General features: G+C 36.5%; 1 protein-coding gene and 2 long non-coding RNA genes across 3 annotated transcripts in view; all 3 read left to right on the top strand.

Annotated features, from left to right (window-relative positions):
* The window catches only part of LOC110440201 (uncharacterized), a 42,430-nt gene that overhangs the window by 3,574 nt on the left and 17,100 nt on the right, over positions 1-21,756 (top strand). Inside the window, exons 3-12 of the mRNA XM_087280953.1 lie at positions 452-685; positions 787-819; positions 899-986; positions 1,069-1,104; positions 4,191-4,273; positions 5,466-5,573; positions 7,084-7,413; positions 7,809-8,042; positions 15,131-15,460; positions 15,853-16,086. Coding sequence (XP_087137079.1) covers positions 452-685; positions 787-819; positions 899-986; positions 1,069-1,104; positions 4,191-4,273; positions 5,466-5,573; positions 7,084-7,413; positions 7,809-8,042; positions 15,131-15,460; positions 15,853-16,086 — 1,710 coding nt within the window. The remainder of the gene's footprint in view (positions 1-451; positions 686-786; positions 820-898; positions 987-1,068; positions 1,105-4,190; positions 4,274-5,465; positions 5,574-7,083; positions 7,414-7,808; positions 8,043-15,130; positions 15,461-15,852; positions 16,087-21,756) is intronic.
* On the top strand, positions 18,250-18,597 carry LOC147840760 (uncharacterized). The gene is made up of 3 exons (XR_015507137.1): positions 18,250-18,297; positions 18,377-18,464; positions 18,547-18,597. It is a non-coding gene; the product is annotated as an uncharacterized LOC147840760 (long non-coding RNA).
* LOC147840759 (uncharacterized) lies at positions 19,021-21,494 on the top strand. Its single transcript, XR_015507157.1, has 3 exons — positions 19,021-19,476; positions 20,121-20,225; positions 20,414-21,494. It is a non-coding gene; the product is annotated as an uncharacterized LOC147840759 (long non-coding RNA).

Below are 21,756 nucleotides of genomic sequence, written 5' to 3'. Positions count from 1 at the left end.
ACTAAAGACACAGCAATACTGTCAGATGCAGCAGATTTTGTAACACCAGGTTAAACTTTCTAGCCCATTTACAGCACTGACATACATAAAAATAACAAAGAATAGACTTGGGTCTATTGGTGTGTTTGTGCGCGTCATTGCATACAAGGTTTCTGTATTTATAACCACCACCTCAGAGAATATTGGGGGTCACGCATCACTGGCATTGTCATTTTGGGGGTCGTGGGCTGAAAAGTTTGGGAACCCCTGATTTATAGGACTGAACATGTTTTTATGTATATTTCCAGTTGTTTTAAAAATAAAATTGTGTTTTCAAATGGTTATCCTGTGCTGCGTGTTTAATTCTCTGACATTATAACCTTTAAAGAACATTTTGTATAGACATATCTTGACACAGACTCTGATTAGATGATGAGTGAAGAAAATGTCTGTCATGTGTCCCGCCCTCCAGCTCCTGTTGGCTCAGTGAAAGTGTCAATCATCTGCTCCTCCAATCAGATGAGGTCAGTGTCCTGCTCCTCTAAGGGGGATCAGCTCCTCTACAGCTGGACTCTCAATGGAAATACACTGATGGATGGAAACAGCAGCATTCAGCTTGATGAAGAAACTGAAGGAGAAATCACCTGCACTGTGAAGAACCACGTCAGTAAAAGACAGAAGACTGTTAGCACCGAAGACTGTTTAGGTGAGATAGTCAGAAAGTTTGTTTGTTTGTTGGTTTACGTAGTTTTATTTATTCATTTGATGCTGTGATCTCTAGTTTAACCTCTAGTTTGACCTTTACAGTGACCGGCAGCAGTCCAACAACATCAAACTGGGGTATGAGTTTAACAGAGCAATACAGGAATCCTGATGGACAGATTTAGTTTCGTGTTTAATTGTTGTCTTCTGTGTTCAGTGTCTCACAGCTCTATGCTGGTCATTTATTTGATGACTCTGTTCGCTCTGTTAGGAGGATTTCACATCTACATCCACACACAAGTCAGGTGAGAGACGATTATGATCAGCGTTATTGATTTAACATGCAAATAAAGTGTGAAGATGATGATGATGATGTGATGCTTTTAGGAAAGAAAGAAGATCAAAACCTGATGATGAGGAGATTTAGAGAAGAACACAGAGCAGATCCCATCACATCTGTATTAAAATGACTTCACGATTTGAAAGAGTTTATTTTCATATAGTTTTCTCGTCTTTGATTGATTTCTCATTGTTTATAATACCTAAACCATTCAAACATTTCCTCTTTGTGTGTAACTCAGTTTTGAGTTTTGAGTTTTGAGGTTCAAGTCCCAGCTGGGTCAGTTGGCATTTCTCTGTGGAGTTTGCTTGTTCTCCCTGTGTTGGTGTAGGTTTCCCTCCCGCTATAGGGGAGTTGAATAAATATGTGTGCCATATAATATGCCATATATGTGTGTGTGTGTGTGTGTGTGTGTGTGTGTGTGTGTGTGTGTGTGTGTGTGTGTGTGTGTGTGTGTGTGTGTGAGTGAATGAGTGTGTATGGGTGTTTCCTAGTACTGGGCTGCAGCTGGACTTTCATTCGCCGCATAAAACAAATGCTGGAATAGTTGGCGGTTCATTCCACTGTGGTGACCCCTGATAAATAAGCGGCTAAGCCAAAGGAAAATGAATGACTTAATGAATACTTTTAGCTGTTTGTGCATTTATCTTAATTTTTTTGGGTCATTTTAGAATATCGCTAAACAGAGCATTATTTAAGAATTGTAAAATTAAGTCTGTTCAATTTATGATGAAATTTGTTCAGAAGATATGATTATCAATAATTAAAATAAAAAGTAGTTCTAAATTAAAATGTATAATACAATTGACTTTCAGTTTAAAGGGACACTTCACCCACAAATTGACTTTTACTCACTATTTACTCTTCATCAGGTGGTTTCAAACATTTATTAGCTTCTTTCTTTTGTTAAAGATATTTTGATAAATGTTAGAAACTTGTAAGCTGTAAACAAATACTATGAAAGTCAATGGTTATGTTTGCAACATTTTTCAAAATATCTTCTTTTGCATTTAGCAGAATTAAGAAACTCAAACAGGCTTGAAACAAGTAAAGAGTGAGTAAATAATAAGAATTATCATTCTAGAGTGAACTACTGGATGGCACTCTCACCTCACAGCAAGAAGGTCGCTAATTCAAAACTTGGTTTGGTCAGTTGGCATTTCTGTGTGGAGTTTGCAAGTTCTCCCGGTGTTGCCGTCGGTTTACTCTGGATGCTCTGGTTTCCCCCACAAGTTCAAAGACATGTAGTATAGGTGAATTGGGTAAGCTAAATTGTCTGTAGTGTACAGTATGTTTGTGTATGGGTGTTTCCCAGTGATGGGTTGCAGCTGGAAGGGCAGTTTAAGCGGTGCGTAAAACATATGCTGGATACGTTGGCAGTTCGTTCTGCTGTGCTGACCCCAGATTAATAAAGAAACAAAGCCAAAAAGAAAATTAACGAATGAATCAGTTATTTAGGTCACAGAAATTACACATCAATAACAGAATATTTGTTTTATTTGTAAATGTTAAGAACTTATGAACAGTGCAGTCAAACAGAGAATTTTCAGTTTGTTTATTTAAATTTTGTAAACTTTTTACATTTATTTAAAGACGCAGAGAGCTTTATCCTCTAAATCATCATCTAAATATAACACTTTCTTTCAAATAAAGATTTATACTTTGGGTTTTGTCATGGTCTTCTGCACAGAGTAACCCGTGTGGTTTATTTCTTAAATACAGGGCTGCCAACTGTAATACATTACTGTGTAGGATGAGGTTTGTTACACAATAGTAAACCAAGTGTTGCAGAACACGTTTGTGGTTTCTGATCTCACACCGCATGCCTTCTCAGACATCTTCTCAGATGTCAGAGACATTTGTTTATTAAAATATATATTAAAAATAAAACATTAAAGCAGTTTCCGGGTACTAAGAGTGTTGTATGGTTTTATGTGACAGCTCTTTTATTGATGTTGTTTCAATGGTGGAAACACTGATTTAGTGGCATGAGACATGCATGATTTCAGGAAGTTTGTGTTTCAACATATTCATGTTTAAACTTATTATTTTGCTTCTGAAATAAAGACTTTTTTTTCATTAAATCTCTATAGCAGTGTTATTTTTTATACTGACTCAAGCACTTACCATATGACATTGTTTGTTGTGAATTAATGCCCTCTAGCGGTAAAAATGACATACTACACATTTAAGCTGCCCACTACTATTAGTGCATTTTTAATAACTGTCTCCAACATAGTTTTCTTGGTTGCATGGGATTCTGAAGTCATTTATACACTAGAAGGAAGTCTGAATGTTTAGTATAATTTCATGGCACTGAGAACAGGGCTTTGAGTCAACAGGATCAATTTAAACACATACTGAAAAACATAATATCAAAAACTGCAATAAAAAAATAAGCTAGATAATTATTTGATTTTTAAAAAGAGCAGTCCAGTATTGTTCACCAAAAAAAAAAAAAAAAAAAAGCATAAACAGTTTAATGTAAGACCTCAGAGTTGAGACTGATAGTGAGAAAGTTGAGAGATAGTAAGGGTAGGGTGTGTTTGAGTAATTCTCCCTTGCACTGATTGGATAAGATTATGATTGCTGCTAATGACTGGACATGTCTATAGGGTATATGTACAGCTAGTGTTTTTTCCCTATCGATAAACTTCCTATGAACGGTTAATGTGACTTTTTTCAATTTTATACTGTTCCTCTCACAGCATCAGTGTTGTAATGTGATTTAAATATAATAGGTTAAATATATTTCGGCATTCATTTAGCAATTTCAATTTAGTAACGGTACAGAGTTCACCAGAAGCACTTTACTGGTTACTGAACATTAAAAGTCCTTCTGCATATATCCTACAATCGAGGCATGCCATTATAAGCTATATTTTGTTTATAAAACATCACAAAAAGATGAGGGGAAAACTAAAACAAAAAAAAAAGTTACTGTATTTATATTACTGTCTGCTGAAAAAGTAAAGGGATTACATTTAAGCCTTTTTCAGTTACTTAAAATATCCTTGCCCTAAAAATTGTAAATAAATTCAATCCAAATGTTCTGTAGTTCTACTTTAATTGATTTACATATTTTAAAGATGCAATAAGCTGCAATTAAACTTTCTAAGCCATGAAGTTATGCAGAATCAGTAGCTGTAGTTGTCTGTTCGTCCTGCAGATGTCGCTCTGCACAAAACTCCACATGTCTCTTCATGAGTCTCACCTGCAGGAAACTGAAGATCGAGTCCAGACAGCCTGAAGGTCAGAATCAGTGTTTTATTCTCTGACCACTTATTCAAGAGAGTGTGTGTGTGTGTGTATGTGTGTGTGTGTGTGTGTGTGTGTGTGTGTGTGTGTGTGTGTGTGTGTGTGTGTGTGTGTGTGTGTGTGTGTGTGTGTGTGTGTGTGTGTGTGTGTGTGTTTTTCTTTGGAACTTTAAGCTTAACAAAAGACAAATTGTCCTTATAACGCGTTACTGTGTGTATATGTAATATATCTATATCACAGTTGTGCCAAATGTATGTCTGCCACTGCAGGCTTTGTAGGCCCAGAATTAACAACAAACACAATTGACACATTTCAACAAAGACACCCCTGTCAAGAGGAGCGTAGCAACCTTGGGGGACGAGGGGGATACCTTCCCCTCACATTAGGAGACAGACCATTTAGAAAGAATGTTAACATATAAACAGATATGCAAACTTATATTTATTAAAATGTCATTTGTTTTAAAGATAAATCCACGATCTTGCTCTCAGACACACGCCACTTCTCTTATAAGCTCAAAAAAGTGTGTGTTGTAAGTTATATATATTAACACCATTATAGATGGTTTCTGATTGGTCAAACTGACAGTGTTACAACAAATCGAATGCTACAACACTGACAATCTACCACAACTGATGCAAATACAACAAACAAGAAGTCTAGTGGAAGTTAATAAGTGTTAGTGCAAAATGACGAAGTGCAAACCAGAGTATTATGTGCAAATGAAATAAGTATGTAATATTTCAAAATATTATATTAATATTTATATAATATACATACAATAGTAATGGTGTATAATGTTGTAGAGAAGCTTTGTGTATCAGTCTAAATGTTACAATATCAAGTTTGTGTGAACATAATATATAGAGCATATGCAGATATTTACAGTATATATCGTTCTGAATGAGAGTTTAGAGCAAATGCCAGCCTTGTTCTGTTGTTTTTCCTCATCTATCTTTACATATTTTCTTGTATATACTTAAAATTCAATTTTATTTAATTCCAAGGATAAGTAGTTTCATCCCTCCTGCTTAATATGGTGTCCAATAAAACCTTGAATTGCTGAAATTCTTGCTCTCTGTTTCATGTTTCGTCTTTGTTTAGTTGTGAAGTGTCTGCCGTTCCCCGTATGAGAAAACTTCCTCTTCAGTTGGTGAGATGCTGTTTCCTCATGTGTCAGTGTGAGTCTCTCTGCAGAGCACACACACTGAAAGTTTTCTCTTGTGGATGCCGAGGTTGAGGAAGATCATGCTGGTGTTTGGGCTGCTGCTGCTGATACTGCAAACTGCTGCATGTGAGTCCACCTTCAGCTCAAACTCCTGCTCTGATCACTTACATTAGCAATATAACAACATCTGTGCTGTAGTGTTAGATTAAGAGGATTCTGTAGTGATCTAATAATGGTGTCTTCAGAACTGTGTGAATTATAGTGGATTTAGGATTTTGAACATTTATTTATTTATTTATTTGTTATGGTGTAAATATTTTTTTTCTCTGCTCAGAGCCTGAAAGTTTAGGCAAGGCAAGTTTATTTTTATAGCACATTTCATACACAGTGGCAATTTAAGGTGCTTTACATAAACAGGAATAAAAGAGACAAGTGTAAGAAAATAAAAACAAATAATAAGAATTATAAAAATAAGAATAAATAGATAAAACAGATAAAAATGTGTTAAAATCGGTTATAAGATAATGAAAAAGAAAAGAAAAACATAATAGTGTGATCTGTAGGATGCAGCACAGTGCTCATTCAGTAAGTTTAGTATTTTAATTTTTACTAAATCTTGAGTAATTAGCTCTTTTTTTGCTTATCTTTTTATGAATGCAAGTGTTAAATTTTAGAATGTTGATGCATTTTAGTAGTTTGATAAGCAAGTTACCCTGAAATCAAGACTGAAATCAAAACTAACAGTTTTCATTTCTGTGGATTATTGCTGTAGGTTTTAAATAAATCATCCTTTATGGCTTTAACTTACCATTCATGACATATATTCTCTGCCGATGCTTCATAATAGGGAGGAAAATTTAATCTCTTCTGTTTCAAGCTGATTTACTGTAAAATAATAATAATAATAATTCCTTACATTTATATAGCGCTTTTTTGGGCACTCAAATCGCTTTACACAATGGGGGAAATCTGCTCATCCACCACCAGTGTGCAGCATCCACCTGAATGACGCGACGGCAGCCATTTTGCACCAGACTGCACACCAGCTGATTGGTGGAGAGGAGACAGAGTGATGAAGCCAATTATGATATGGGGAGGGTTAGGAGGCCATGATGGATGGAGGCTAGTGGGCAAATTTGGCCAGGAAGCCGTGGTTAAACCCTTACTCTTTTTCAAAGGACATCCTTAGATTTGTAACGAGCACAGAGAGTCAGGACCTCGATTTAACGTCTCATCTAAAAGACAGTGAATTGTAAATCCGTAAAGCTGTGAATTGTGTCCATCACTATGATTGTGTTCTGTGTCCTCTTTTTAATTATCAGGAGCAGACACACAAATGACACATTTTCAGGAAAATAAAATCCAATAACACAACATTAGTCTTAAATGTAAACTCCCTGCTGGATTCTGTGAATGTTGGTGTTTAATTTAATAATTATAAACAATAGATAACCATACCGACAACAAAACGATTGGTTGGTTGACGGTGGCCATAGCAACGACAAACGTCAGGGAGGATTGTGAGCTTAAAACACATTTAAATCCGAAATTAAAATAAAATTAAATCTCTCTTTCCCACTGTGTGTGTGTGTGTGTGTGTGTGTTTGTGTACGTGTGCGTGTGCGTGTGTGTTCAGGTGTGGAGCGGTTCTGCAGTTTTACTCAGTCAGATCCCTGTTATGCAGCTCTGGGACACAAACTCAATCTGCAGATGGTGAACGCCAGTAAATATAGCCTGACCATAATAAAGAGAATAAACAACATAGATGATGCAGTTTGTAGAGTAAGAAATGACACAAAGAGAGCAAATGTATGTGATCTTTACATAAACAGACCTGAAGTGAGAATCATTAAAGGGACTGTGATGATAAACTCTGTGAAGAGAGAAGATTCAGGAAATTACAGATTAGAACTCTTTAATCCTGACGGCACAGAAACATCTCAATATCTTCAGGTGAATGTTGAAGGTCAGTAAATCTCTCATCAGACTCATTATTACAATCTCATGTTCTCTAAAGATCTCACACTCCTGCAGATCAGTGTTAAATATATGAAGAGATCTGCTCACTGAACTGATCACTGAATCACTACATCACTGACAATAAATCTGGATTATCTACAATATTTCACGCACCAAGACAGTTTTCAGATTGAAATATGAGCATTTCTCCTAATGCACATTACCAGCTGTTTAACTAACCTGCAATGTCCTACAGTGTTGTGACATGATTAACCTGTGCTGCATGTTTAATTCTCTGACATTGTCATTTTTTGTATAGATTTAGTCTAGAAATGTCTCTGATTCCAGACTCTGATTAGATGATGAGTGAAGAAAGTATCTGTCATGTGTCCCGCCCTCCAGCTCCTGTTGGCTCAGTGCAAGTGTCAATCATCTGCTCCTCCAATCAGATGAGGTCAGTGTCCTGCTCCTCTGAGGGGGATCAGCTCCTCTACAGCTGGACTCTCAATGGAGATACACTGATGGATGGAAACAGCAACATTCAGCTTCAAGAGGAAACTAAAGGAGAAATCACCTGCACTGTGAAGAACCACGTCAGCCAAGAAAACACGACAGTTAGCATGAAAGACTGTCCTGGTGAGATTACTGCATAGTTAGTTTTTAATTTAAATTCTAGTTTTGTTTTGTTTGTGTTTTTCAGCATGAGCTCAGCAGTCATTTCTGTCCATGTTTTAGGTTAGTTGGCTCAAAAAGAGTTCAGTTTGCTGTGATGTTTTTACAGGATTGACTACTGAGGCTGTGACCTCTAGTTTGACCTCTACAGTGACCTCTAGTTTGACCTCTACAGTGACCTCTAGTTTGCTCTCTACAGTGTCCAACAACCCAACAACATCAAACTGTGGTATGAGTAATACCACAATAAGGGAATACTGATGGACATCTTTTGTTTAGTGTTTAATTGTTGTCTTCTGTGTTCAGTGTCTGGGTGGTTTGTGCTGGTCTGGTGTTTTCAGCTGATGACTCTGTTCGCTCTGTTAGGAGGATTTCACGTCTACATCAACACACAAGTCAGGTGAGAGACGATTATGATCAGCGTTATTGATTTAACATGCATATAAAGTGTGAAGATGATGATGATGTGATGCTTTTAGGAAAAAAACCAGATCAAAACTTGAGAATACGGGGCGATTTAGAGAAGAACACAGAGCAGAAGATTCAACAGATTAGCAGCATCTCATCACAACTACAATTGACTTCATGATGTTGAAGAGTTTCGCATGGATGCACAGTTTATTTTCATATTTAGAGGGTTTTTTAATTTTTACTTTAGTCTGCAGGTTTTGATTGATTTCTCATTTATTAATTTATCATTGTTAAACTTTTCCTCTTGGTCTTTACCTCAGTTTTGAGATGTCTGGTGTTTTGCAGTTTTCTTCTTGCATTTGCGTTTAGTGATTTTAATTTTACAAGAGAGAACTTAAAGGCCTTTGGATGCCAACAATTTTGTTCTGTGTGGTCACGTGCAAGAAATAATGTTCCATCATTACCAGATTCAACACTAGTGCTAAAGACCGAGGTTCTGCCTAGACAAAAGCAAGGAAAGAAGACGGAGCTAACGTTATACAAGGCCTGGGTAATCATCAACAAGCAAAGCAACTGCATTCTGACAGCGAACTGCACCTGTACGGCAGGGATGTGAACTTACACTTTCACGTTTCATTTTTAGCATTCAGTGTCCGCAGTTGAAATCATTCCTGCAATCAAAAAAAGGTGATGTGTATGATTCAGCATAGCATGAACTCACCTGATATAAACTGAGAACTGCAGAGTCCAGCATTTTTAATTAGGTCCTCACTCCATTCAGCTCTTATGATGGCAGTTAGCCAGACACGTCTGCAGTTGGCATTAAAAGCAGTGTTGTGTACAGTAAAATTTAAGTTTTCTATTTTTGGACTTTCGGTTTTGGCATCCTACCGCACAACACGACTTGTTTGTATGGAAGGCCGTTGGGGCCAAAACGTATGCAACAAACGCGTTTACCAGTTATATGTTTGCTATTACAACCGGTTTGAACCTGAGTGACGTCGTGTGACGTAGGTTGGTAATTCCCCTATTGATTTCATAAACACAGCACTCCAATATTCTCCCAATAAATTCAGACAAGCTTTAGCATACAACTATACATTGTATAATCATTTAATACCTTGTAAAATAGCATTTACGACTTTTTAAATTCTTTTAAAGGCCCTTAAATTCCTCTAGATTGATTAATTAGCTTTTATTAATTTGTAAGTCCCAGCGGACACTCTGATCACTCAGTTTCACAGTCTGTGGTTCCTCTGCTTGTTTTTGACTCACTATGTTAAGCTTTGCAAGAAATGTGTCATTAAATATTGGCAAGATCTGTGTCATTAAATAATGAAGAATTGTAAATGGAGCATGTGTTCAGTTTAAGATGAGCTTTCAGAGTTAAAATAATAAACTTTAAACAGATGTCAAAAAACATAAACTCATTTTTTTCATGTTTGGTAGAGAAGCTTGTTAAATAATTTATTCTGAATCTAATTGGTCTGGAATCCTCTGTGGAGAGTGTGAGTAATGACTGTGATTAGAGCAGACTGATGTTTAGAAGTTGTAGACGTTTATAAGTCAGTGGTGTCAGATACTGTATAAAGACATAACAGACCAATTTCTATTGATGATCGGCAGATTTTGTTTACTGTTTTTATAATAGCAACCAATGGGTGAAATAAACAGCGTATTAACATATAAAATAATGTCTAAAATGTGAAATATAATTCAAAAAGCATTAATCAGTAGAAATGCCCCATCATAAGAAAACTAAATGTAGATGTTAGGCCTGTGTTGTGTTGGTGAATGACACCTCCGACCTAAAACTGCTTCAGTATTAAAAATAACTTCCTCGTTTCACAGAAACAGTTTTATAAATATATTTTGACCACAAATGAGTGTCAGTAAAATGGACTATAGAGAATTAATGATCATTTGACTGTTGCCAAAAAGCTTTTTTTTTTTTTTTGTTTGTTTATTTTATTAAACATCAATTAGATGTCTAAACATACTGTGGATGGCTTGACTAAAACAAGATTGAATTTGGGAAGTTTAATACTAATAATACTCCAAAAACAGACTAATTTATGTCTGGACTATTTAAAATTTTCACTGACAGGCCAAATTTAGGATTGTCAAGAAATTGTTCAGTGTCTTCTCTGGCTGTTACTCTTATATTTCCTCTTCATGTTTGGGCATTTTTGTTGTCATTATAGGCAGAAGCATCACGCTATACTGTAGTTCAGTATTAGTTATTACATCATGTGTTTAATGTACTAATACAAACTTTAATAGTAAACGTAATAATTCAAGTATACGCAGATAACATAACTGCATGCTGATTCCGTCAAAAAAATGGGACTACATGCATGAAACCCTTTTCTGACATTGTAATAATCCCATGTATATGCAGATAACAGGATTGGGTCCCTCTGTGTTAGAAAGCCAGCTTAGCTGCTCTGCAAGGTTATGACTGCACCACTGTTTTAAGTAGAAATGGCAATAAATGAAACGCTAATAATGATGATAATATGATCTTTTAATAAGCCCATGTACAGTTAAAGTCAGAATTATTAGCACTTCTATACAGCTTAAAGTGACATTTAAAGGCTTAACTATATTAATTAGGTCAACTAGGCAGGTTAGGGTAATTAGACAAGTTACTGTATAACAGTGGTTTGTTCTGTAGACTATCGGAAACAAATTTGCTTAAAGGGGCTAATAATTTTGTTCTTAAAATGGCTTTTAAAAAAATCTAAACTGCTTTTATTCTAGCCGAAATAAAACAAATAAGACTTTCTCCAGAAGAAAAAATATTATCAGACATACTGTGAAAATTGTCTTGCTCTGTAAAACATCATTTGGGAAATATTTAAAAAAGAAAAAGGTCTAATAATTCTGACTTATATGCAGATGTGATTTGGTTTCACTGTGTTAGACAGCCAACTTATCTTATCTACCATTAGTTAACTTGGTGTCAGAGCTCTCTGTGTGTTTGTGAAATAATTTTTGTGCATTCTCAGTAGCCATATCTGTATACTCAAAATATGCTGAGTATAAATAAATAATTATATAAAACCACATCAAGTACACTAAAGGTTATGATGAGTTACTATAATTATAATTAAAATAAAACTGGCACAAATGTAGTTATTTCTAATGAAGATTAATTTGCAAAGTGAACTAATGATTAATATATTTGAAGCAGGCCTATACTGAGAATGAGTCTGGCTTGAAGAATCCTTACAGTAGCGTATTTGTTTTTCACTAGAGTAGATCTTAATTAAAGAAGGACATTTAAGTCGCATTTTATATGAAAAACAAGTTAAATTACTGCTATAAAGTGTGCTTAAGTTTGCATTGTCTGAGTTTTTTTTTTTTTTTTTAAATAGTTGGTTATAAATGGCAAAAGTTCCTGCTGAGTTCATGGAGCTAACAGTGTAACTTTGCCCCACTTCAATAGGCATACAGTAGCTTATTTTCACTCTTACAAATGAGTTTGCTGTGTTATATATATAAAAAAATTTAAGTGTTTTTATATATATATACAAAAAAGATTAAAATAATATTTTAGCCAGAAAAGAAAAAAAATGATCAAGTTTGAATACTTTGTTTCAAGTAAAACTGTGAACCCACAGCGTCTGCAGTTCCCCGTATGAGGAAACTCAGATGGTGAAGTGTGAAATGCTCAGATGTTTCCTCATGTGTCAGTGTGAGTCTCTCTGTCAGAGAGCAGAACACCCACACACACACACACACTGAAATTTTTTTCTTGTGGATGCTTGAGTTGCGGAAGATCATGCTGGTGTTTGGGCTGCTGCTGCTGATACTGCAAACTGCTGCATGTGAGTCCCCCTTCAGCTCAAACTCATGCTCTGAGCTCTTACATTAGCAATATAACAACATCTGTGCTGTAGTGTTAGATTAAGAGCATCATGCAGAGGTCTAATAATCATGCTTTAGGGTTAGTCAAGACTGTGTATTAGTGGGGTGTTGATATGTGAGAGAATGTCTGGTTGTTTTTAGGAAACAGTGTCCTGTCTGAAAGTAAAAACAGGTTTTTAAAAAGTAAGAAATACATAAATCAATAAAAAACTTAAATAAGAAGTAGTGTAAATTTGTGAAATCACCAGTTAAGTATTCATATGTTTTAGTTTTCTCATGCAAATGTGATTATTATTATTATTTGATAAATTCACATTTATTTATTTATTTATTTATTACTCTCCATTTCAAACAGTTCTGATTTCCATTGAGCAATTATTGTTAAAGATTGTGCAAATCCAGTTTTAATTTGTCCTTGTATTGTTTAATCAAAATGATTGACCCTCTGTGTTCAGAACATCTCTTTTCTGATACTTCACAAGAATAAAAATATGTTTTCTTACTATCTTTATTATATTGTTTATTATTACAGTATATGCCGACGTTAAACTGTGTGAATTCAGTCATAATATGATAATAATGATATGATTATGTTTTGCATCCTCTTGATCAGGGGACACACAAATGACTTTAACAAATGGCCGTTCATCATGATAAATTAATTTTTTGATTAACTGAGATCAGAAATGTTAGTTCAGATCAGGAGTCTGAAATGTTCGTTTAGTAGTGATTCTGAGTGTTTGATCATAATGACAGATATTTATACTTGTATTAGTGTGTGTGTTGATGTTATCTTGATATTTCTCTCTCTCTCTCGATTCAATTCAATTCAATTAAATAGTTGCTTTATTGGCATGACAAATGTTACAAATGTTTTGCCAAAGCATTTATAGAGTTTACATAAAAAGTAACACACATATAGAATAATAAAACATAGTACACACAATAGATAGTAGTAGTAGTAAAAACAAATAAAATAATAATAATTAAAATAAATAAATACATAAATAAATAATAATAATTAAATAAAATATAAATAATACATAATATTATTTAATATATCATATTTATGGTGGCTTGAAAAAATTATACATTTGCGCCAGACTGTCATACAGACTTAAGGTTACGCTCATTTAACTCAGACTACCAATCTGTCAAACACTGATGACCTTTCAACTTACTAGCCACACCCTAGCAACCACTTACGCCACCCTAGCAACTGTTCCATAGACTTCTGGCAATTCATAGACCTGACAATTCATAATGACATGCTAGCAACATGCTAATTTATATTTTTTTCATGCTAATGGCATCCTAGTTTATACTAGAGACATGCAAGTAACATTCTAATTCATTTTCAATGATAACATGCTAATTTCTGCTAGAAACATGGTAATTTATGTAAAAAAAAACCTGCCTAGCAACCACTCCGAACACCTTAGCAACCACCTAACAACACCTTAGTAACCACCTAAAACACCCTATCAACCACCCAAAACACCTTAGCAATGTTCTAGCAATGCCTTAGCAATTACTTAGAACACCCTTGCAACCACCTAGCAACGCCTTAGTAGCCACTCAGAACACCCTTGCCACGCCTAAGCAACCGCCTAGCAACCACTCAGAACACCTTAGCAACTGCCTTGCAATGACTTAGAAACCACTCAGAACACTATAGTAACTGCCTAGCAACACCTAATCAACCACTCAGAAGACCCTAGCCACGGCCTAGCAACCACTCAGAACACCTTAGCAATTGCCTTGCAATGCCTTAGCAACCACTCAGAACACCATAGTAACTGCCTAGCAACACCTTATCAACCACTCAGAAGACCCTAGCCACTGCCTAGCAACCACTCAGAACACCTTAGCAACTGCCTTGCAATGCCTTAGCAAACACTCACAACACCATAGTAACTGCCTAGCAACACCTTATTAACCACTCAGAAGACCTTAGCCACGGCCTAGCAAACACTCAAAATTCCCTATCAACCACCAAGCAACACCTTAATAACCACCTAGCAGCCATTCAGAACATCTTAGCAACTGACTAGCAATGCCTTAGCAACCACTCAGAGCACCCTAGCAACACCCTAGCAACACCCTAGTGACCTGCTAACACACCCTAGCAGCACCTTAGCAACCACTCAAAACACCCTAGCAACCACCTAGCAATGCCTTAGCAACTGCCTAGCAACACCTTAGCAACCACTCAGAACACCTTGGCAACTGCCTAGCAATGCCTTAGCAAACACTCAGAACCCCTTAGCAACCGTCTAGCAATGCCTTAACAACCGCTCAGTAATCGACCTAGAAACCACTTTAAACACCCTAGCTACACCTTAGTAACCACCAAGTAACCACTTAGAACACCCTAGCAACCACCTAGCAACATCTTAGCAATGACTAACACCCTAGCAACCGCGTAGCAAGAAACATGCCAATCCATACTCGAAACCTGCTAACCTAAATGTTCTTATCTATCTACACCAACTGTTTCAAACTTAAAATCTACTTCAATTATTTAATTTTTATAGCTAGTTTAAACTTTCAGACTAGACTTTCTCAAGACACCATGAAGTTTGTCTACGAACTTTACTTTTCTAGTATTATTTAATATATCATGTTATTCCCAAAAATCAATAAAAATAGATCAGAATAAACTGTGTGTGTGTGTGTGTGTGTGTGTGTGTGTGTGTGTGTGTGTGTGTGTGTGTGTGTGTGTGTGTGTGTGTGTGTGTGTGTGTGTGTGTGTGTGTGTTGTTCAGGTGTGGAGTGGTTCTGCAGTTTTTCTCAGTCAGATCCCTGTTATGCAGCTCTGGGACACAAACTCAATCTGCAGATGGTGAACGCCAGTAAATATAAACTGACCATTAAAAAGAGAATAAACAACACAAATGTTCCAGTTTGTGGAGTAAGAAATGACACAAAGAGAGCAAATGGATGTGATCTTTATATAAACAGACCTGAAGTGAGAATCATTAATGGGACTCTGATGATAAACTCTGTGAAGAGAGAAGATTCAGGAAATTACAGATTAGAACTCAATAATCCTGACGGCACAGAAACATCTCAATATCTTCAGGTGAATGTTGAAGGTCAGTAAATCTCTCATCAGACTCAATATTACAGTCTCATGTTCTCTAAAGATCTCCCACTCCTGCAGATCAGTGTTAAATATATGAAGAGATCTGCGCACTAAACTGATCACTGAATCACTTCAGCACTGACAATAAATCTAGATCATCTACAATTTTCATGCACCAAGACAGTTTTCAGATTAAAATATGAGCATTTCTCCTAATAGACATTGCCAGCTGTTTAAAAAAAGCAATTTCCTGCAGTGATGTAACATGATTAACTTGTGCTGCATGATTAATTCTCTGACATTATCATCTTTTAAATACATTTAGTCTAGAAATGTCTCTGATTCCAGACTCTGATTAGATGATGAGTGAAGAAAGTATCTGTCATGTGTCCCGCCCTCCAGCTCCTGTTGGCTCAGTGAAAGTGTCCATCTTCTACTCCTCCAATCAGATGAGGTCAGTGTCCTGCTCTTCTGAGGGGGATCAGCTCCTCTACAGCTGGACTCTCAATGGAGATACACTGATGGATGGAAACAGCAGCATTCAGCTTCAAGAGGAAACTAAAGTAGAAATCACCTGCACTGTGAAGAACCACGTCAGCCAAGGAAACACGACTGTTAGCATTGAAGACTGTCCTGGTGAGCTTTTAAAAACTAAATATTCACATACTTGCTGAACAACAGCAACAAGAAATAAGTGCAAATAAGTGAATTACACAAATCCTGTCAGGAACATGTCAGATCACATTTCACCCCAAAAATTAAAATAAATCATATTTAGCTTAAAGACAATCAAGAAGAGATTTAAACAATTAAACAATTATAAAAGTGTTTTTGTTTATAATTTTTTATAATTTCAGTTATTTGAAATGACACATTTTCATCCTTATGTCTGTAATTGCATACTGCATTCATGCTTGAAAGTGTAATTTAATAATGTAATGAAAAAAAAAACATTAAAAGGATCTTAGAATTAAATATTGGAAATATAATATAAAATTACACCATTAGAATTAAATGACCAAAGTTGTACAGTCAGTGATTGCGTCCTTGTAATTTGTGCATGTTAAGCTCATTTATTCAACTAATTTGCATATGAGATTTATAAGTTTTATAAACTAAAACACGGCAAGTTGCTAAATATGACACCAGTTCTGTCACTTAATATATATGATTGCAAATTTAACCATAAACAACATTTGCAGTGTAAATACGTTCATTTTTATACCAAAAAAAAAAACAGGAATTTCCAACATGAGTAATGATTATTTGTGAAGGGGACTTTCAGTGAGAATTCACAACAGAAAGAGGGCCGATATGTTTAAAGAGCCCCTATTATGCATTATAAAAGGTCACATTTTGGTTTTGGGGTCTCCAACAACAGACTGATCTGCATACAAGGTCTAAAAACACTTTCATTGTCTTATAATATGCATTTATTTTTACCTAATTATCCAGACAACTCCGTTGTGATTTGTTCAGCGATTTATTTGTTTCCAAACCCCTCCTGAGCACCATGCTAGTCTACGCTGATGGGTCTGATGACCCTGTCTGTTGCGAGTGGTCGACTGCGTTCAGCATGAGACAGAGAGAATCGTCCACCACGGCTTATCAGCTTTGTTGAAGTAGTCAGAGTGCAGAGTGTATGTGTGAGCCCAATGCTGGAGTGCATTAAAGCAATGCAGTTAAACACCAGCATATACTCTGCTCTTAACAATGCAGCCCGGGCTCATTGTGGAAACGTAGGCCTGCGGACGTTTCTGCAGACCGCGAGATACGTCCCGGGAGGTACGTATTCGAGCGTTTTTTGTTTTCGTGGATCCGCAAGAGGCCGCTGTGCACGCTTTTTCGCGTCTCGGGTGCCTCTCGGGAGCGTGCGCCGTTCGCACCAGCGCTGTTCTCGCGCGAAAAGCCGCCAGATCGGCCGACCCGGCCGCCCTCCTCTTCCTCCTCCTTCCCTAAACCCGAGCGACGGTTTGCAAAAGCCGTCCAGAAAAGAAAAAAAAAGCAAAAGCCCTCGTCTTTGACCGCGTTTTTGGATCCCGCCAGGTTCTCGCCCTTATTTTTCGGATTCTGTTTTTCGTCTTACCTGATTTCTGGAACCGCTGTTCCCCGGACTCGATCCTGGTCGTTGTCCCCTGCGGCCGGCTCCTCCTCCGCCGGGGCCTCCGCTCCGCTGACGCAACTCTGTGAGCTAAGCGGACAAACTGGTTGCATCGGGAAAGCCCTCCACTCAGAGGCGAGCCGTCGGCCGGCGAGCGCGAAGAGGAGGAGCAGAGCGGCGCCACACCGCCCCGCAACGTTTGCTCGAAAAAAAACTAAACGCGTCCGTACGTACCTCTGGCCACGTAAATCGCGGTCTCCAGAAACGTCCGCGGGCTACATTTCAAGAATGAGCTTGGGTTGTAACATTGACACACATTCAGTATTAATCTACACAGTGGCAAAAGCTGAAAAGCTTGTGTAGGAACAGCTGATGGTGGCCATAGCAATGACAAACGGCAGTGGAACGTGAGCTCACAAACACATTTGAATTCGTAATTAAACAAAAATCAAACTGTGTGTGTGTGTGTGTGTGTGTGTGTGTGTGTGTGTGTGTGTGTGTGTGTGTGTGTGTGTGTGTGTGTGTGTGTGTTTGTGTTGTTCAGGTGTGGAGCAGTTCTGCAATTTTAATCCAACCCATTTTATTGACGTTATCTAATTGCATCTAAGTTCATTTTTAAAAAAATATCTTTTTCCCACATATAGTCAAACGTAGTTTTATTTATTTATTTGATGCTGTGATCTCTAGTTTAACCTCTAGTTTGACCTTTACAGTGACCGGCAGCAGTCTAACAACATCAAACTGGGGTATGAGTTTAACAGAGCAATACAGGAATCCTGATGGACAGATTTAGTTTAGTGTTTAATTGTTGTCTTCTGTGTTCAGTGTCTCACAGCTCTATGTTGGTCATTTATTTGATGACTCTGTTCGCTCTGTTAGGAGGATTTCACATCTACATCCACACACAAGTCAGGTGAGAGACGATTATGATCAGCGTTATTGATTTAACATGCATATAAAGTGTGAAGATGATGATGATGATGTGATGCTTTTAGGAAAGAAAGAAGATCAAAACCTGATGATGAGGAGATTTAGAGAAGAACACAGAGCAGATCCCATCACATCTGTATTAAATTTCATGATGTTCAAGAGTTTCACCTGGATACAGAGTTTATTTTTTTTCTATTTTACTTTATTCTGGTGGTTTTAATTGATTTCTCATTGTTTGTGGTAATTAAACTGTTCAAAATTTTCCTCTTGGTCTTTAACTTTTTTTGAGTTTTGAGATGTCTGGTGTTTTGCCGTTTTCTTCTTGCATTTGCAGTGTAATATTTTTAGCTAGGGGCGACACAGCAAAAAGATCACTGGTTCAAGTCCCCGCTGGGCTAGGTGGTATTTCTGTGTGGAGTTTGCATGTACTCCCTGTGTTGGCGAAACACATGTGCTATAGGTGAATTGAATAAACTAAATTGGCCATAGTGTATGAGTGTGTGTGTGTGTGTGTGTGTGCGTGTGTGTGTGTGTGTGTGTGTGTGTGTGTGTGTGTGTGTGTGTGTGTGTGTGTGTGTGTGTGTGTGTGAGTGAATGGGTGTGTATGGGTGTTTCCCAGTACTGGGTTGCAGCTGGACTTGCATTCGCTGCGTAAAACATATGCTGGAATAGTAGTCGCTTCATTCAGCTGTGGCAACCCCTGATAAATAAGAGGCTAAGCCAAAGAAAAATGAATGAATGAATGAATGAATACTTTTAGCTGTTTGTGCATTTATCTTAACTTTTTTTGGTCATTTTAGATTATCGCTAAACAGAGCATTATTTAAGAATTGTAAAATTAAGTCTGTTTAATTTATGATGAAATTTAGTTAGATGTAATTATCAATATTTAAAATAAAAAGTCATTTGTTCTTAATTAAAATGTATAATACAATTGATATTCATTTTAAAGGGAAAGTTCACCCACAAATTGACTTTTACTCACTATTTACACTGTAAAAAATGGCCGTGATTTCAACAGTAAAAAACTGTAAAAATGCTACAGTACAAATCCGTAACCTGGTTAACGGTATGTTATCTTAATATATATGGCGGATAACTGTAAATTGACTTTCCCAGAATTCCCTGCATGGCACATCACTGTTTATGCATTTGGTTGACATTAATATGGATCTTTTTAGTTGTTTCCCCATCAGTTATGTACATTAGAGATTTATGTTACATCTAATGTTGATAAACAATGTTTATTTCATGACTTTAATTTTATGCGTGTTACCAAACTGGTGTTTAGAAGCTGTGTGAATGACACTGAGCACCTTCTATATTCTGATACACTTTTCTGCTTGTGGGAAAAGGTGATTGTGATGAGCTTTGGCTCATTATGTAACTCTCATCACCACCTGCATGTGGGTGTGCTAACGTGTCTAACTGTGTAACAAAAGATGTGTAGATGTTGATCATTCAAAATACAGACATTTTACCTCTATAAATAAATAAAAAACGGTAATTTACCGTAAAAATGAAAAATTACTTTTACGGTTCGTACCGTGTTTTTAACGGTAAAGTACTGGCAACCACAGCTGCCGTTTTTTTACCGTAAGTTTTACGGATTTATTTTTTACAGTGTACTCTCCCTCAGGTGTTTCCAAACATTTATGAGTTTCTTTCTTCTGTTGAAGATATTTTGATAAATGTTAAAAAAATGTAACTATTTGAGGAAAAACAAATACTATGGAAGTCAATGGTTTACAACACAGGTGTCAAACTCAGTTCCAAAAGGGCCGCAGCTCTGCACAGTTTAGTTCCAACCCTAATTAAACACACCTGATCAAACTAATTGAGTCCTTCAGGCTTGTTTGAAACCTACAGGTAAGTGTGTTGGAGCAGGGTTGGAACTAAACTGTGCAGGGCTTCGGCCCTCCAGGAATTGAGTTTGACACCCCTGGTTTACAACATTCTTCAAAATATCCTCTTTTGTGTTTATCAAAATAAAGAAACTCAAACAGATTTAAAACAAGTAAAGAGTAATGATGGAAAGTGAACTATCCATTTAATTCACAGAAACCACACATTAATCACACAATATTTGTTTTATTTGTAAATGTTAAGATCTCAAAAAGAGTTTGGTCAAACAGAAGCATTTTCCAAGTTTCTTTGTTTCAATTTTGTAAATTCTTTGGACGTATTTAAAGCTGCAGAGAGTTGTAGCCTTTATATTATCATCTAAATACATACATTTTTCTTTCATATGTGGATTATACTTTGGGTTTTGTCATGGTCTTCTGCATAGAATAACCCATGTGGTTTATTTTTTAAATACAGGGCTACTAACTCATACAACACTGTACATGATGAGGATTCTCATGCCATAGTAAACCAAGTGTTGCAGAACATGTGTTTGGTTTCTGATCTCACACCACATGCTTATTTTCTCATGCTGAGTCATTTCAAAAAACAACATTTAAGCAGTTTCTGAGGATAAAGAGCGTCGTTTCCCTAGGTAAATGTAAGATTTTATGTGACAGCTCTTTTATTGGTGTTTTTTCAATGGTGGAAACACTGATTTAGTGACATGAGACACACACAACATATTTCATAAAGTTCTACTGTGTTTCAGCATATTCATGTTTTAACTTGATATTTTGCTTCTGAATTAAACACTTTTTTCATTAAACCTCTTTAGCAGTGTTATATATTTTGCTGACGTATCTACTTATGACATAACATTATCTAAATTATTACATTATCTATATTATGGCATTGTTTGTTATGAATACACATTCTCTATAGCGGTGAAAATGACATGCTGCACATTTAAGCTGCTCGCTCTATCAGTGTGTAGCGTGTGCATTTTTAATAACTGTCTCCACAATAGTTTTCTAGGCTGCATGGGATTCTGAAGTCATTCATACAGTAGAAAGAAGTCTGAATGTTTAGTATGATTTCTTGGAACTGATAAGAGGGCATTAAATCAACAGAAGCAATTTAAACACATACTGCAGAATATAATATCAAAAACAGCAAAATAATAATAATAATAATAATAAGTAAATAAATAAATAAATAAAGGCAACGCAGTGACGCAGTAAGGAGTGCTGTTGCCTCACAGTGGGTGTGGATGCTTCCCGAAGGTTGTGGCTGGAAGGGCATCCGCTGTGTAAAAAAAAATGTGCTGGATAAGTTGGCGGTTCATTCCGCTGTGGCGACCCCGGATTAACAAGGAGACCAAGCCAAAAAGAAAATGAATGAATGAATGAATAAATAAATAAATAAAT

This window comes from Danio rerio, chromosome 14 (genome assembly GCF_052040795.2).
Source record: "Danio rerio strain M-AB ecotype USA chromosome 14, GRCz13ab, whole genome shotgun sequence".
In the NCBI taxonomy this organism is placed as follows: Eukaryota; Metazoa; Chordata; class Actinopteri; order Cypriniformes; family Danionidae; genus Danio; species Danio rerio.
The sequence above is the reverse complement of the archived record's forward strand: the minus strand, read 5'-3'. Positions and strand labels throughout refer to the sequence as shown.